The following is a 17,016-nucleotide window of genomic DNA, read 5'->3' on the forward strand; positions in this document are numbered from 1 at the left end:
ACTAACATAAGAAAAACACAGAGAGCAGGAAAACCAGATGCCTGAATAGCTTTTAATGTTAGTCAAAAGATGAACATTTTTACTATGTAAAACACATAATTAAAATCAATTAAGAAAAACACTAATACCCTAGTTAAGAAAGAGCAAAGGACCTAAACATGAAAATACATGGTTAAAGAAATATATATGGGCTGGACACAGTGGCACACGCCTGTAATCCCAGCATTTTGGGGGACCAAGACGGGTGGATCACTTGAGCCCAGGAGTTCGAGACTGGCCTCGGCAACATGTTGAAACCACATCTCTACAAAAAATTACAAAAATCAGCCAGGCGTGCTGGAATGTGCCTGTCATCCCAGCTCGTCGGGAGGCTGAGGCAGGTGGATCACTTGAGCACAGGAGGTCAAGGCTGCAGTGAGCTGAGATGATTGCGCCACTGTACTGCAGCCTGGGTGACAGGGCAAGGCCCCGTCTCAAAAAAAAAAAACAGAGAGAGAGAGAAATACACACGGCCTGTAAGTATCAGAAACTGTTCAAGCTCCACAAAAATTAAAAAATATGTATTAAAAAGACAAGACAGGCTGGGCGCAGTGGCTCACACCTGTAATCCCAGCACTTTGGGAGGCTGAGGCGGGCAGATCACGAGGTCAGGAGTTCGAGACCAGCCTGACCAACATGGTGAAACCCCGTTTCCACTAAAAATACAAAAATTAGCTGGGCGTGGTGGCACGTGCCTGTAGTCCCAGCTACTCAGGAGGCTGAGGCAGAAAAATCGCTTGAACCCGGGAGTCGGAGATTGCAGTGAGCCGAGACCACACCACTGCACTCCAGCCTGGGCAATAGAGTGAAACTGTCTCAGAAAAAAAAAAAAAAAAAAAAAAAAAAGACAGCATTTTTTGCCTATCAAATGCCCAAAGATAAAATAAAATCACTATAAATGCTGGTTGAAATGTACAATAAGCACTGTATTATTTTTTGAAAAAAGTAGAAGTTTTTTGATATTTTGGTTCCTTGGCATAGTATTCAAAGGTCTAGCACCTTTACAGTCTCATCTTTTACAACACAGAGACGCCCCTCACCCCAGTCTTTATCCCTCTCAATTTGGACTGTATTTTCATTAAACACAGAATTCATAGGAGCTAGTTATCGTTTTTTTCCTTAAATAACAGCTTTATTGAGATATAATTCACATATCATACATTCAACCACTTAAAGTGTTCAATTGGTTTGAGTGTACTTGGAGTTCTGCAACCATCATCACTACAATGAATTTTAGAACATTTTCATGACCTTAGAAAGAAACCTCACACGCATTAGCAGTCATTCTCCATTTCCAATCCCCTCCCCATGTCTCTGGCAATCACCAATCTATGTTCTGATAATATTTGGCGCCTATTCTAGATATTTCATATAAATGGAATCATATAATACATAGTCTGTTGTAACTAGCTTCCTTTCACTTAGCATGTTTTCTTGGTTTATCCAAATAGCATGTATCACTTCATCTCGTTTAATTTTTTTAAATTGTGGCGAAATACACACAACATAATCTTAACCATTTTAAAGTGTACAGTTCAGTGGCATTAGCATATTCATACTGTTGTGCAACCATAACTACCACCCCTCTCCAGAACTCTTTTCATCTTGCAAAACTGAAACTCATTAACTCCCCATTCCTCTCTCCCTTAAGCCCTTAGTAGCCATCATTCTACTTTCTGACCCTATGAATTTGACTACTGTAGGTACCTAAGTATAATCATACATATATTATCTTTGTGACTGGCTTATTTCACTTGGTATGTCCTCAAGATATATCCATGTTGTAAGCATGTGTAAAAATTTCCTTCATTTTCAAGGCTTAAGAGTACTTAATTGTAGGTACATACCACATTTTGCTTATCAATTCTTCCATCCAAGGACACTTAGGTTGCTTCCACCTTGAGGCTACTGTGAATAACGCTGCTATGAACATGAGCTTACAAATCTCTTGGAAATGCGGTTTCCTTTTTTTTTTTTTTTTTTGACACAGTCTCACTCGGTCGCCCAGGCTGGAGTGCAGTGGCGCAATCTCGGCTCACTGCAACTTCCGCCTCCCGGGTTCAAGCAATTCTCCTGCCTCAGCCTCCCGAGTAGCTGGGATTACAGGTGCCCACCACTGTGCCCAGCTAATTTTTATATTTTTAGTAGAGACGGGGTTGCACCATCTTGGCCAGGCTGGTCTTGAACTGACTTCAGGTGATCCGCCCACCTCAGCCTCCCAAAGTGCTGGGGTTACAGGCATGAGCCACCGCACCCAGCCTTCAATTTTTTATTATTATTTTTTAAACGTTTTATTTGACAACGTCTCACTCTGTCACCCAGGCTGAAGTGCAATGGAGTGATCATAGCTCACTGCAGCTTCAAACTCCTGGGCTCAAGCGATCCCCCCACCTCAGCCTCCTGAGTAGCTGGGACTACAGGCATGTGCCACCTCACCTGGTTAATTTTTTAATTTTCTGAGGATATGTGGTCTTGCTATGTTGCCCAGGCTGGTCTTGAACTCCTGGTCTCAGGTTATCCTCCCACCTTGGCCTCCTCCCAAAGTGCTGGGATTATAGCTATGAGCCACCACACCTAGTGACAATTCTTTTGGAGGTCCAGTAGTAGAATTTCTAGAATTCTATTTTTGATTTTTGGGGGGAAAGGCCATATTGTTTTCCAAAGCAACTGCACCATTGTACTCCCTCCATAGCAATGAGTAAGGGTTCCAATTTCTCCACATCCTCGACAACACATTTCCTAGGGTTTTTTTTTGTTGTTGTTGGTGGTGTTTTGTTTTTTATAATAGCCATCTTAATGATATAAAGTGGTAACTCACTGTGGTTTTGATTTGCATTTCCCTAATAACTAAGTTGTTGAACATCTTTTCATGTGCTTATTGGCCATTTGCATATCTTCTTTGGAGAAATGTATGTTCAGATCCCTTGCCCACTTTTTAATCAGGTTGTCTTTTTTCATTATTTAGTTCTAAGAGTTATTTATACATTTAAGATACAAGTCCCAAGATACACAATATACAAATATCTTCTCCTGTTCTAAGTGCTGTCTTCTCATGTTGATGATAATGTCCACTAAAGGAAAAAAGTTAATTTTGATGAAGTTCAATTTATCTATTTTTTTTCTTTTGTTGCCCCTGCTTTTGGTGTCATATCTAATAAGCATCTGCCCAATCCAAGATCATAAAGACTTACTCCTACATTTTCTTCTAATAGGTTTATGGTTTTAGCGCTTACATTTAAGTCACTGATCCATTTTAAGTTAATTATTGTATGAGGTATGAAGGGGTCCAACTTCATTCTTCTGTGTGTGGATATCCAGTTATCCCAGCACCAGTTGCTGAAAAGCTATTCTTTCCCTCTGAATCATCCTGCCACCTTGTCGAAAATCAATTGAGCTTATAAAATGTGTGGAATTTCCAGACTCCCAATTCTATTATTGATTTATCTGTTTATCATAACGCCAGTACCACACAATCTTGAGCACTCTAGCTTTGTAGGAAGATCTTTTTTTAATTTATGTAAATTTATAAAAATAGAGACAGGGTCTCACTATGTTGCCCAGGATGGTCTCAAGCTCCTGGACTCAACTGATCCTCCCACCTTGGCCTCCAAGGGGTTGGGATTATGGGCATGAGCAAACGTGCCCAGCCTGTAGGAAGATTTAAAATTGAGAAGTGTGAGGGTTCCAACTTTGTTCCTCTGTTTTAAGATTCTTTTCGTTATTCTAGCTCCTTTGAATTTGCATATCAATTTCAGAATCAGCTTGTCAGATTCTGAAAAAAAGTCAGCTGAGATTTGATAGGAATTGTGTTGAATATGTAGATCACTTTCAGAAGTACTGCCATCTTAATAATACTGAATTTTCTAATCGATGAACATGGAATGCCTTTCCATTGTCTTCAATTTCTTTCAATTATGTTTTCTAGTATTCAAGATACATGTCTTGCACTTCTTTCATCAATTTATTTCTAGATATTTTATTCTCTTTAAGGCCTTTTTAAATTGTTTTCTTAATTCTACTTTGTTCATCACTTGTATACAGAACAACTGATTTCTGCATATTGATCTTTTATGCTGCCACTTTGCTGAACTTACTTATTAGTTCTAACAGTTTTTTAGTGCAGGGGTCCCCAATCCTAGTACTGGCCTGTGGCCTGTTAGGAACCAGGCCACACAGCAGATGAGCGGCGGGTGAGTAAAGCTCCAACTGTTTTTTGTTTTGTTTTGAGATGGAGTCTCCCTCTGTCACCCAGGCTGGAGTACAGTGGCACGATTTCAGCTCACTGCAACCTCTGCCTCCCGGTTTCAAGTGAAATCTGCCTCAGCATCCCAAGTAGCTGGGATTACAGGTGCACGCCACCATGCCCAGCTAATTTTTGTATTTTTAGTAGAGATGGGGTTTCCTCATGTTGTTCAGGCTGGTCTCGAATTCCTGACCTCAAGTGATCTGCCTGCCTTGGCCTCCTAAGGTGCTGGGATTACAGGTGTGAGCCACCACGCCTGGTCCTCCAACTGTATTTACAGTCACTCCCCGAGCTCCGCCTCCTGTCAGATCAGCAGCAGCATTAAGATTCTCATAGGAGAACAAACTCTACTATGAACTGTGCATGTGAGGGATCTAGGTTGCGCACTACTTACAAGAATCTGATGCCTGATGATCTGTCACTGTCTCCCATCGCCCTGAGATGGGACCATCTAGTTGCAGGAAAACAAGCTCAGGGCTCCCAGTGATTCAACATTATGGTGAGTTGTTATTTTATTATATATTACGATAATAATAAAAATAAAGTACACGATAAATGTAACGTGCTTGAATCACCCCAAAACCATCCCCACCTCCCCCACAGTCTGTGGAAAAATGGCATGAAACCAGTCCCTGGTGTCAAAAAGGTTGGGGTCCACTGTTTTGGTGGATTCCACAGGATTTTCTCTATTTTCATGCATAAATATACACACACACAAACTAGTTTTACTTCTTCCTTTCCCATTTGGACACCTTTTATTTCAGTTTCTTGACTAATTGCCCTGGCAAGAACCTCTAGTACAATGCTGAATACAAGTGGTAGAAGCAGATATCCCTGTTTTTCGTAAGATGTCCTTTATCAGGTTGAGGCAGTTCCCTTCTACTTCTAGGTTGCTGAGTGTACCCTGGATTTGGGAGTATAAATTGGCACCCTTTTTCTGGAAAACAACTTGGTAATATATGTCAAGAAGTTTCAGAATTTAAAAACTTCAGTCTATCAATTCAATTCCTATTGATCTATTTAAGGAAATAATCAAATGTTAAAAAAAAAAGTTTACCCCTAAGGACATTCAGAATGGAATGAAATCTGGTTCTAGTATCTATGACCCACTGACTGCTAGGATTGATGCAACAGCTGCTCATTATGTAAGACTTTTATCCTCAATTCTTCATTCCTAACCAAACAAGTAATTCAGAATTGATTAGGACTTTTCTTAGCACACGAAGCCTCTGCTTTAACTAAAGGCATATGAATAGTGGCAGGTACCTGCTAGAATATCCAAGCATAAAACTTCAGTAGAAGGAACTATAATGAAATGCCCAAAGGAACTTAAATATGCAAAATGGAGGAATAAAATATAGTTCAGGCTACATTTCACCCAAGTGACATTATGCCATTACAAAAGCATTTTATTAAATAAGACAATAAAAGAAGCAGAACCTTCATTTGGTAATAAATAATCATATAGATGTGAGAAAAGAGACACTAGAGGAAAATATAGACAAATGATGATGACAGTATCTGGGTCATCTTATTTTCTCCTTTACACTTTGTTTTTCAAATATATGATAAATATTTATTTTATAATCAAGTAAAGAAAACCTACACATTGACATTCTTCTTTCTCCTCTTCTGCCCCACCCCAAAAAAGGTACTAACTCTACACAGTAACAGTACTACACCAACAGAGGGGGAGAATACTAAAACTATGAATGCCTGACCTTATACCTTAATTGTAAATTTCACATAAAATGCCAGATAAAAATAAAATGTAGAAGGCAGACTATTTTGTAAGTTTTATCTTTTACATAACATAATGAATAACACAATATAGTAACCCTCACTATAAAAGAAAAAAAAAGTAACTTATGAGTGACTTTCAACCCTGCTACTTAACATGCTGCTGGAAGCCGCACTGTTACAGGAACATTTTATTTTCAATTAAAAAAACCCTGCAAGTTCATTTCTCTTTTTAGGAGGGGAAAAAAAGATACATAGTTTACAGCTGCTAAGAACAGACTCCTTAGCAAAGCTCCCTGACTTATTGGGTAGGTTCCACAGTGAGTTACTGTTTAAGTTTTTGCACTTCTTATGAAACTCAACACCTTCAACTGAAATTCCGACAATTACAGATTAACTAACAATAAAGAAAAATCTCGAGGCAGAAACAGGTTTGTCATTCATATATTAGTCTGATTCAGTTCTGGCAGTGTTTGCTGATTCTTCTGGTTCCAGAAACTAGGTTGAGTCAGGGACCAGATGTTTGTTTCTTTAATATCCCCAGTATTTAGATGGACATTATTCAATGCTAATGATGAAAATGTTCTGTAACTTCACTGTCCAAAATGTAGCCAGTAGCTACACGTAGCTACAGAGCACTTGGAACATCAATAGTGCAGTTAAGGAACTAAACTTTTGATTGTATTTAATACTAATTAACTTAAATAGCTACATGTGGCTAGTGGCTAGTGGCTACTGCACTGGCCAGCCCAGATCTATCCAGAACCTAGCACAATAAACATTTGTGGAAAGAATGAACAAATCAATGTTGCTTTCTTCTCAAACCTCAGGAGATATCAGCAGTTCTAAACTGCAGGAATATAAATTCAGACCTAGAAAAACACAAGGTAAATAATTTGGAAGCTAGGTATTCTTTAGGGGATATGCCGACCTTTCATTGTCTTGTAAAAACAAGTCATGACAACTAATAATTAGAATGCCCTCCACTACACCTATCCAAACTGCACCCACCTTTAACTTTCCACCTATTCCATAGGACCTTCCTACCTCTCCATTTCATTCATTCACTTACTCAAAATTTAATGATAATCAACTGTGTGCTGCACACAATGAACACAAAGAATAAAATTCAGTCCCTGCTCTCAGAAATACAGTAAGAATAAGATATGAAAACATGACAAGTTATATGAAAATACAAGTTATGGCTGGGCGCGGTGGTTCATGCCTGTAACCCTAGCACTTTGGGAGGCCGAGGTGGGTGGATTACTTGAGGTCAAGAGTTCAAAACTAGGCTGGCCAACATGGTGAAACCCCGTCTCTACTAAAAATAGAAAACAATTAGCTGGGTATGGTGGCAGACGTCTGTAATCCCAGCTATTCGGCGGACTGAGACAGGAGAATCACTTGAACCCGGGAGGCAGTGGTTGCAGTGAGCCAAGATCGTACCAGTGCACTCCAGCCTGGGTGACAGAGCAAGACTCTGTCTCAAAACAAAAACAAAACAAGGCAAAAATACAAGTTATATGAAAGTACTATTATAGAATTATGTATGACATGCAATTCAAGTATACGGGAGCACCTAACACTGTTTGGGAATCAGAGACTACAGAGGAAGTGACTGACATGTGAGGACTTCTTCCCCGGACCAAACAGTGACATGTTGCCACAAGCATTTACTATAGTATAATACTGTCTTCTTGATTTTTAGGAAAATTCCACACTAGAGTGCTCGAATTCCCTCATTATAAAAACACTAATATTCCAAGTATTATAGCTAAATTAATTACGGGATAGTAATTATAATACTGATGTTTGGGTGTCCAGGATACCATGTTAAGTTTAAGTACCAAAACACTGTTAAGTAGGAAGATTTTATGTGAAATTTATAGTTAAGGTATAAGGTCACAGATTCGTAGTTTTAGGATTCCACCCCTCTGTGTAGTACTGTTACTATGCAGAGTTAGTACCTTGTTGAGGGTAGGGCAGAAGAGGAAAAAGAAGAATGTTAATGTGTAGGTCTTGTCAGCAGAAACTGGTACATTTCAGTTTAGGAATTTTTTTAATCTGAATACTGAAATATTTACATCTTGAAATAAAGATCAATGACTCGAGTTTTTACTTCATACAGCATAAAAGTCTTCTCTACCAAGATAATTTGAGACACAGTCTCACTCTGTCGCCCAGGCTGGAGTGCAGTGGCACGATCTTGGCTTACTGCAACCTCTGCCTCCCGGGTTCAACCGATTCTCCTGCCTCAGCCTCCATAGTAGCTGGGATTACAGGCCCGTGTCCCCACACCCAGCTGGCCTCTTGGTCAGGCTGGTCTGGAACTTCTGACCTCAGGTGATCCTCCCGCCTCAGCCTCCCAAAGTGCTGAGATTACAGGTGTGAGCCACCACACCCAGCCTACCCAGAGAATTATAAACAGCACTAAAATGTTTAATATTTAATTAATTATCATTTTACTCATTCAGAAAGTATTTTTCTATAACTTTGTAATCCTCAGTGAAAGGAAGAAAGTAACAAAGAAAACCCTATATTGCAAAATAATTCTTTTATTTTCAGCAAATGCATCTCCATCCATAATCTGTTGCAATATAAACACCTAACAGTTCAAAGACTTTTTGAACAGTCAAATATGAACATAAATACTGAAACTAATGTAAGTGCATCCCACTCTCCCTCCATACATGAAGAAACTGAGTACCTAGAGGAACAGGAAAGGCTCTCTCTGATCCCAAAACCCCACCTTGCTAACAATAAAATATTAAAAATCAGACAAAAAGGTTCAAAGTTCCCCTCAAAGTGATTAAAAGAGATGAAACTACATGCAGATGAAAGAGTCAGGAGGAAATTTCAGAATCAGTTTATCCCCTGTCCATTTACCCAATTAGTTTAGAAAAAGTTTCTTCAGGCCAGGTTTAACGACTCACGCCTATAAGTCCCAGCACTTTGTGAGGCCGAGGCAGGAGGATCAATCGAGCAAGGAGTTTGAGGCCGGCCTTGGGGAACATGACAAGCCTCATTCCTACAAATCACTTTTTAAAAAATTAGCCAGGCATGCTGTCATGTGTGTGTGGTCCCAGCTATTTGGGAGGCTGAGGCAGGAGCCCTGACTGCATGCCACCGCATGCTAGCTTGGGTGACAGAATGAGACCCTGTCTCAAAGAAAAAACAAAACAAAACAAAACAAAAAAACAAGAAAAAGCTTCTTCGGCATCTGTAAGTTTCTGCACAAAAATATACCCATGACTTGGTGATACCACTTAACCCTCTGTTTCTTAAGAGTAATTCCTTTTTTAAGATGAAATAAAATTTCACTTTTGGCAGGGCACAGGTGCTCACGCCTGTAATCTAAGCACTTTGGGTGGCCAAGGCAGGCAGATCACTTGAGGTCAGGAGTTCCAGACCAGCCTGGCCAACATAGTGAAACCCTGTCTCTACTAAAAACATAAAAATTAAAAATGAGATGGGTGTAGTGACACACACCTGTAATCCTGGCTACTTGGAAGGCTGAGGCACGAGAATAGCTTGAATCTGAGAGGCAGAGATTGCAACGAGCTGAGACCATGTCACTGCACTCTAGCCTGAGCAACAGAGCGAGACTTGGGTCTCAAAAAAAAAAAAAAAAAAATTCACTTTCAATAATTAATTGAAATTAATAACCTTCATGATTAACTTTTTCTCATTTTTAAGTAAAGCTCAGTTTTAAAAAAATATATTTATGATGTTTTCCTTTTTTTTTTTTTTTGAGACGAGTCTCACTCTGTCACTCAGGCTGGAGTGCAATGGTGCAATCTCAGCTCACTGCAACCTCCACCTCCCGGGTTCAAACAATTCTCCTGCTTCAGCCTCCTGAGTAGCTGGGACTAGAGGCATGCGCCACCATGCCTGGCTAGTTTTTGTATTTTTAGTTGATATGGGTTTCACCATGTTAGCCAGGCTGGTCTCGAACAACTCTTGACCTCAGTTGGGTGATCCACCTACCTCGGCCTTCCCTAAGTGCTGGGATTACAGGTGTGAGCCACTGCGCCAGGCATTTATGATGTTTCTCTTACACAACTAATAACTTAGTTAGTTATAACAATGCAAATGTTTATATTTTTAAAAGTTAATATTTTTACTTGATTTTTGTATTGTTTCTAATTTTCATATTTACATTAAGTCTAAACTTTTGCTTTTTAATGTTTATACATTCTAATACACTCATTTTAGATTAGCCCATAACATTTAACCAGTGTTACTGAACTGTCTTTATGCTCTAACTAGACAAGCAAATTTAGTTTAATACCACACAGCATGGCAATCACAGTTAGTGTAATGTCATACAGCTAGCATGGTCAGGATTAGACTTCAAATCTAGTTCCCTTTTCAGAAAATCATGTTGCTTCATCATAGTTCCCATCAAAATTATTAGATTCATTTAAGAAATAATTATGTTTTAAATTTTATAACCTCTCACATACTCTAATGCATTTAACTAATTCCAGGTACCTACATCTAACTTCTCACATAGTAAAACATATTCTTATTTATCATGACGCATAGAATTACAAACAGGATTATGGTAGGAAGAAAGATGATGAAGGGTGCAAATAACATGAAAATCTATGATTTCTGAAATGCAGCACTAGGCACTGAGGAGAAACAAAACTAAAAACAAAGCAAAATCCAAAGGCTCAGGGAATTTATAATCTGATAAAGAAAATAAATTATGACCATAATTATAATACCAGGAAGACTATTAATATATTCACAGGTAGTACTGTTTAAGTATTAAAGTATAAATAGGATTATTTTTAAAAATAGAGCTCATATATTCATTCAACAATTAGTCATTCAGCACATTCTATGGTCCAGCCACTGAGCTAGGTAGGAGGCACAACAGTGAAGAAAACAGGTATGGTTCGCAGCTATCCGTACAGAAACAAGTAAGTAACAAACCATTATAATTATTCCCACTTATTAGGAAACATTAAATTGTCTGTGTCTATACGTACTAGAAAGTGGGAAGAATGATCAGGTAAGGCCTCACTAATGAATAAAGCAACATTCAGGCTGAGACCTCAGGCATGAGAAATTAGCCTTTCAAATTGTGCATGCGTGCATGTGTGAACGAGTGTGTGGGTATGTGTGTGTCTGCCAAGCTTGGTGGGCAATCAAAATGGCATAGATGGGATTGGAGAAGTAGGCAGGGAGGTGATCTCACAGATCAAAAAAGCAGGACGTCCCTGGTATGCTGAAGGAAAATCAAATATACTAATTTGGCTAGAGCCTGAGGTTAATGCAAAACAGCATTTGCACAAACTTTCATGTTTAAAAGTCTTAATTCTTACTATGAGAGATAATGTTTCCCTTTTATGGATGAAGGGATAACAGACTCAAAAGGGTTAAAAGCCTTGCTAATAAGGCCACACCATTAATACACTAAGTCTCAAGACCCAGACATTCTAATTCAAGTCACACCAGTACCCCTTCAACCACACAATAAGTAGTAATGAAAAATAAAGTTAAAAAGACAAACTAGGATAAAAGTCAGGCTGAGAAATGAAAGCTTTACTAGGGACAAAAAGTAACAGAAGTGACATCAATTAAAATGATGATTCTGAACTCTATATTGTACTTTCAAACAGTTCCTTTATGCAAAATAACTACCACGTAGTTTATCAATCATTTTGAATTGTGCCCCTCAGCAGAGTAAGAGAGAGGGAGAGAGAGAGGGGGAGAGAGAGAGAGAGAGAGAGAGAGAGTGTGTGTGTGTGTGTGTGTCTGTGTGTGTAGCTGGGGAAGACAGGAGCCTAAGTACCATGTTCAATCAGAACATACCTAATCTTTTTCTTTTCGTTTTTACAGATAAGGTCTTGCTCTGTCACCCAGGTTGGAGTGCAGGGTGCAATCGCAGATCACTGAAGCCTCTATCTCCTGCACTCAAGAGATCCTCCTGCCTCAGCTCCTGAGTAAATGGAACCAAAGGCATGTACCACCAAGCAGGGCCAATTTTCTGATTTTTTTTTTTTTTAGAGATGGGCTCTCGTTATGTTACCCAGGATGGTCTTGAACTCCTGGGCTCAAGTGATCCTCACACCCTGGACTCTCAAAGTGTTTGGCTTATAGATGTGAGACACTGTGTCTGCTTTACGTTAGATTTAGTTTGAGAAAAAGTTTTACTGTTTGCAAACCTCAGAATATAGTCAGTAAACTTTGGTTCTAAAATCTCATAAAGATTTAAATGTAAGATTTATATAAAGATCGTATATTTACATCTAAAATATAAGATTTAAGATTTTATAAAGATTTTTTTTTTTTTTTTTTTGAGACGGAGTCTCGCTCTGTCACCCAGGCTGGAGTGCAGTGGCACAATCTCGGCTCACTGCAAGTTTTCTCCCCTCTCGGTACTGGGATACAGGGCCCACCCCCCGGCTAATTTTTGTATTTTTTATAGAGACGGGTTTCCCACGTGATCCGCCCGCCTCGGCCTCCCAAAGTGCTGGGATTACAAGCGTGAGCCACCGCGCCCGGCAAGATTTTATAAAGATTTAAATCTAAAATCTCAGGAAGATGTAAAACATACCAGCAGTAGAGCACTGCTTTCACCCATCATATGCCCTATAATAACTACTTTAATAAGCAGGCTAATTTTTTGTCAGCTTCTCTGCTAAATAATAACTATACATATATACATACCCCACTATAGATTATTAAAGGCAATTTCAGTATGATTTTTGCCTCCACACTTTCAGAAATAATACATACGCCTACCATAAAATTTCCTTGTATGTTAAGGCATTTGTAGCATAAAAATGTAGGGTAAAAATACTACTACTATGAACTGGTTTTTCAACTGCTAAAAAATGAATACTAAAAACTATACACTGATGCCCAAAAAAACATATATTACTAGATATATTACTAGTGAATACTTTATGTGTAATATTGGCAAATACCCTTTACGAAGTTTACTCAAAAACCACTGAAGTAAATCAATTCATTATTCAACTCTATCAAACTTAAAAATATAGTTTCACGATTAGAGCAATAGTATGTAATTACTCAAATAGTCACATCTATAAAAAAATTTCCAAGTTAGCAACATCAATCATGAATACAAAAAATCCGTTATTTAAATATGCGCATATACCTTTGTCCTTCTTGAAGTCCAAAGCATCTTCTTTATCAGTCACTATTTCCTTCATATTGATAATACTCTGATGGGTAAGCTGCCGGAGAATTTTAATTTCTCGAATTGCTGTAATTGGAAAGCCTTCCTTTTCATTATCCAGACGTACTTTTTTTAAGGCTACCATTTCTCCTATTAAGGAATTTAATAAAATCAGGTTACCAGCTGGCAAAAGCAGATGACATTTTTCTTAACTTTAAATGTATTTTAATTCAATTCTGTTCTTATTTCTCAAAAATACAACCACAAAGTATGTTTCAGTTTCCAATATACCAAATAATATTTATAGTTCAAAAAATTAAGTCTGTCATTAAACAAATTATGGAATATTTATATAAACCAGGGAATACTATACAACCATTAGAAAGAATGAGGTAAGTCCAAATACATTATGCTCCACATTTATATATTTAGTAAAAAAAACTAAGATGCTTTTACATTCACTTGGGAAAAAATAAAAAGAAAACAGAAAGATGCTAGGCCAGGCGTGGTAGCTCACGCCTGTAATCCCAGCACTTTCGGAGGCCGAGGAGGGCAGATCACGAGGTCAGGAGTTCAAGACCAGCCTGGCCAACATAGTGAAACCCCAATTCTACTAAAAATACAAAAAATTAGCCGGGCACCTGTAACCTCAGCTACTTGGGTGGCTGAGGCAGGAGAATCACTTGAACCCGGGAGGTGGAGGTTGCAGTGAGCCGAGATCACGCCACTGCACTCTATCCCCGGCAACAGTGCAAGACTCCGTCTCAAAAAAAAAAAGATGCTGAAGACTGGATATATCACACTGTCATTTTTATTTTTCAAAAGTGAATGAGCGAAAGACAAATATAGCCAATATGCTTATGTATGCATAAAATTTCTCTGAACAGAGGAGAAAAACTCTTATCAGTAAAAAAAAATATGCTCAGACATATTACTTGCCCAAACCTGGCCAGTTACCTAGTAGTAAAACTGGAATTCAAAATCCAGTTACTTGTCTCAAAAATGTATGTTCCTCCCCACTACACTAAATTGCCACATAATTTAGGTATGAGTCAGCTTTGTATCAGAAATGATCCAAATAGAAAATGAAATATACACACATACACAAAGTCTATTATAAGGAAAAAATTCACTATAATAAAGGTTCGTTCATTCCACTTCTTTGGAGAAAAAAAATGTTCTTACAAATTTTCTAAAAGAAGGAGGCATATTCTTTTAATCATTAAACTTATTCTATTAATTTTTATGGAATGCCTTCTATATTGTGTATGTGTCCTTGTTTTACTTGACAGTTTTAAAAGTTGTCATTTAATCTTTTTGATAACACATCATTATAAATACCAATTATTACTCTATGCAGTAATTGCCTTCAGTAGTTTCTAACCGTAAGGTCATCTCCCATATACTATATGGCCTCAAATAGCTGTGCTATTTTAATCTATTGGTTTCTTTCTTTGAGACAGAGTCTCGTTCTGTGGCCCAGACTGGAGTGTAGTGGTGCAATCTCGGCTCACTGCAACCTCCGCCTCCAGGGTTCAAGCAATTCTCCTGCCTCAGCCTCCCAAGTAGCTGGGATTATAGGTGCCCACCACCACACTGGCTAATTTTTGTGTTTTTATTTTATTATTTTCTGAGACGGAGTCTCGCTCTGTCGCTCAGGCTGGAATGCAGTGGTGTGACCTCAGCTCACTACAACCTCCACCCCCTGCGTTCAAGCCTCAGCCTCCCGAGTAGCTGGGTTTACAGGCATGTGCCACTATGCCCGGCTACTTTTTGTGTCTTTGGTAGAGACAGGGTATCTTCTTGTTGGCCAGGCTGGTCTCAAACTCCTAGCCTTAGGTGATCTGCCTGTCTCAGCCTCCCAAAGTGCTAGGATTATAGGCATGAGCAACCACACCCGGCCTATTGGTTTATTTCAGTAAGCAGTTATGAGTAAAGAAAGATAAAATACTAGGTCTATGCATTATTAAGTAAAATACATAGCTTCTGACACAGCTACTTTTTGCTCTCCTGTGAAGCCTTTTAAAACTTTCTCTGGGTTCCTCATTATGTTCTGAAAGATTAAGCTCCTAAAACTGGCCTCCAAGGATAGTTACTGCAGGAAAAAAACTGAAGGCTAAATGAAAGTGTTGTGTAAGGCTTATGACAAAAAAAATTTACTACTAAGATTAATTCAGGTCAAGATACCTTTCCCTCTGATTAATAACAGTGTAAGAATTATTCACCATAAAAGAGGAAAGAAAAACTAAATCCTACCATACAGTATTATCACAAATACTAAAGGAACACTTTTTAAAACATACACATATACAGACCCACTTACATGTACTCATATCTTACAAAATGCATATATAGAATAAAATTAAAAACAAGATGAAACAAAAGCACAATAAATATGAATTTAATTTTTTGGAAAATTTCCAAAGCCAAACATCAGAAGAGAAACACAAACTAAGTGCATTCCGTAGGCCCAAAGATCCCCAGAACTTGGCATTCTTACCAGTGTCTTTATCCCTGGCTTTGTAAACTTGTCCGTAAGTACCTTCTCCAATAATTCCGATGATATCAAATTTATCCACGCAGCGTTTTCCCCAGTCAATATCTTTTTCTTTGATTTCACCATAGCGAGGCCCACATATTCTATCAAATATAGTTCTACAGTTTTTATATACAATCAAGCAAATTGAATAAACTGTCTAATAACTCAGTATCTACTCGCCACCCAATTGTATATTCTTTATTTTTCCCTACCCTGGCAGTATTTATCATCATCTATCCCAAACAAGTAACACTGATTTGGTATTGTAAGTTATCATAAAAACTGAGGTATCATTTCTACATACTGACTCTTCTTCTGTAGACAAGTATTTAAACTGAGGAAAAAAGTAGTAGAGCTTGTATGAAGGGTTTTCAGAAATAAAATTTTTCAGTGAGTAGATGAAACCAACATTAATGGAGTCAAAATTCTCTAACCAATCTCCAGAAAGTTTTATTTTGCATCCATTAACAATTATATAAACTACTTTTAAAAAACAAGAGTTTGATAAAGAATGTGAACAAAAATCTAACTATAAAACTTATTGACAAATTTAGACTTATGGCTGGATGAAATCATCTGAAAAACATCAAAAAAAAAAGATTTTTCAGTCTAAGAGAGTACAAAAGGTATTAATATAACCAACTCTCAGGAAGCCAAGTTTAAGCAGATACAGTTGGACAGGTAGGACAAAAATCTTACATTCTTCAAAAAGATACATAATTTTGTAGTATTTTAATATTATAGTAAATCACAGAAATTCAAGTAAAAGAATAAAACTACAGTGCTCAAGAAGAGAGTAGTTTTTAGCTGTTTTATTTTTTTGAAACAGGGTCTTGCTTTGTCGCCCAGGCTGGAGTACAGTGGCACACGATCACAGCTCATTACAGCCTTGACCTCTTTGGCTCTGGTGATCTTCCTGCCTTAACCTCCTGAGTAGCTGGGACCACAGGCATGCACCACCACACCTGGCTTTTTTTTTTTTTTTTTTGTAGAAATGGGGTCTCCCTATGTTGCTCAGGCTCGTATCAAACTCCTGGACTCAAGTGATTCTCCCAACTCGGCCTCCCAAAGTGCTGGGATTACAGGCATGAGCCACTGTGCCCGGCCAGTTTAGAAAATGACCTCAAATTCACACACTAGTCACTACCTCAACTGCAATTCTAAAATCAGATCTAACTTAGTCTTCACTGTCCCTTGGTTAAGAAGTTTAAAAAAAAAAAAAAAGGCACCAGTGTTCCCCGCCTTTAATTGATTAACAGGTTTTAAGGGAAAGAGGTCTCTTTAGGCACTTACTTG

The 17,016-nt window shown here is 38.3% G+C and overlaps 1 protein-coding gene across 4 annotated transcripts in view; it reads right to left on the reverse strand.

Moving 5' to 3' along the window:
* Window positions 1-17,016, reverse strand: part of CDK13 (cyclin dependent kinase 13) — a 146,936-nt gene that overhangs the window by 83,676 nt on the left and 46,244 nt on the right. For all 4 annotated transcript variants that reach the window (XM_032758272.2, XM_032758270.2, XM_032758271.2 and 1 more), the window contains exons 4-5: window positions 15,682-15,821; window positions 13,161-13,331 (exon numbers count right to left, since the gene is read on the reverse strand). In XM_032758272.2, coding sequence (XP_032614163.1) covers window positions 13,161-13,331; window positions 15,682-15,821 — 311 coding nt within the window. The remainder of the gene's footprint in view (window positions 1-13,160; window positions 13,332-15,681; window positions 15,822-17,016) is intronic.

Source organism: Hylobates moloch, unplaced genomic scaffold (genome assembly GCF_009828535.3).
Source record: "Hylobates moloch isolate HMO894 unplaced genomic scaffold, HMol_V3 SCAFFOLD_1, whole genome shotgun sequence".
In the NCBI taxonomy this organism is placed as follows: domain Eukaryota; kingdom Metazoa; phylum Chordata; class Mammalia; order Primates; family Hylobatidae; genus Hylobates; species Hylobates moloch.